Source organism: Miscanthus floridulus, chromosome 16 (genome assembly GCF_019320115.1).
Source record: "Miscanthus floridulus cultivar M001 chromosome 16, ASM1932011v1, whole genome shotgun sequence".
Taxonomy (NCBI): Eukaryota; Viridiplantae; Streptophyta; class Magnoliopsida; order Poales; family Poaceae; genus Miscanthus; species Miscanthus floridulus.
This window is the reverse complement of record NC_089595.1, coordinates 1,143,021-1,144,161: the sequence shown is the minus strand read 5'-3', so window position 1 is coordinate 1,144,161 and position 1,141 is coordinate 1,143,021. Positions and strand designations below refer to the sequence as shown.

The following is a 1,141-nucleotide window of genomic DNA, read 5'->3' as shown; positions in this document are numbered from 1 at the left end:
GACACTGCCTCTTTGTCTTGGAGTTTAATCTGTTGGGGCTTCTGAGCCGTCTGCCCGTCTATATATATATAAGGGGATCTGGTGATCGCCTTGCTAGCTACTCCTGCTACTTGCTAATTAAGCGTGTTACACACACACACAGTAGTTCTCTTCTCGATGCTGAAGCGGAACAAGCAGCTAGCTAGGTGGCCGCGTGGATCGATCATCGGCATGGCCATGGCCGGGGACGGGAGGAACATTGGCGTGGCGGTGGACTTCTCGTCGTGTAGCAAGAACTCCCTGCGGTGGGCGGCAGCGAACCTGGCGGCCGCCGGCGACCGGCTGATCCTGATCCACGTCAAGACCTCGTACCAGTACGAGCATGGGGTGGCGCACCTCTGGGAGCACGACGGATCACGTACGTACACACGCCACCATTCTCTCTTCATCATCTGCCTGTTATGATCATCATCGACCGATCAGTTCATCTGCTTGCCTGCCTTTGTCAGCGTTGATCCCTCTGGTGGAGCTGTCGGACCCCCGGGTGGGCAACATCTACGGCGTGGCGCCGGACCGGGAGACGATGGAGGTCCTCGCGCGGGCCGCCGCCCAGAGAGGCGTCCACGTCTTCGCCAAGGTGCTGTGGGGCGACCCCGCCAGGAAGCTCACGGAGGCCGTCCACAAGGTGCCCCTGCAGTGTCTGGTCGTCGGCAACAGAGGCCTCAGCACGGTTAAGATGGTTCTCATGGGAAGCGTCAGCACCTATGTGGTCAACCACGCGGCCTGCCCCGTCACCGTCGTCAGGGAGAACATGCCGCCTTCAGCACTAACCACCACCTACTAAGATGTGTCTTCTGCTTTGTCATAGACTCCTAGTATCTGAGAACATATATATGATGTGTGTGTGACGTGTCAGTCTTTGCAAATATATAGCCGCAGGAAATGAAATGTGTCCCTCTTCATGGTCTTCCTTTGTAAAAATACATATATGAGAAGGTAATAAAATACATGCTCCGAGGTAGTTGTCTTGTTTATAAGAAAAGACTTTTTTTATTTAAAAACATAATGGCAAAAGCTCTGCCTTTGAATTAAGAAGAATAAAATTGATCGACCTAGTTTATAAGGAAATCAGACCTAAAAATCTTACAGACACACAGATCAA

General features: G+C 52.5%; 1 protein-coding gene across 1 annotated transcript; it reads left to right on the top strand.

Annotated features, from left to right (window-relative positions):
• The first annotated feature begins 210 nt into the window (after positions 1-210).
• LOC136510063 (universal stress protein PHOS32-like) lies at positions 211-823 on the top strand. Its single transcript, XM_066504636.1, has 2 exons — positions 211-397; positions 489-823. The coding sequence occupies exons 1-2, from the start codon at positions 211-213 to the stop codon at positions 821-823; spliced, it is 522 nt and encodes a 173-aa protein (XP_066360733.1).
• Positions 824-1,141: the final 318 nt, after the last annotated feature.

Bases quoted from the DNA above. Each gene is read 5' to 3' on its own strand.
- LOC136510063 (XM_066504636.1), top strand. From the start codon at position 211: ATGGCCATGGCCGGGGACGGGAGGAACATTGGCGTGGCGGTGGACTTC. The intron at 398-488 runs GTACGTACACAC...TGCCTTTGTCAG, and splicing joins CTGGGAGCACGACGGATCAC to CGTTGATCCCTCTGGTGGAG.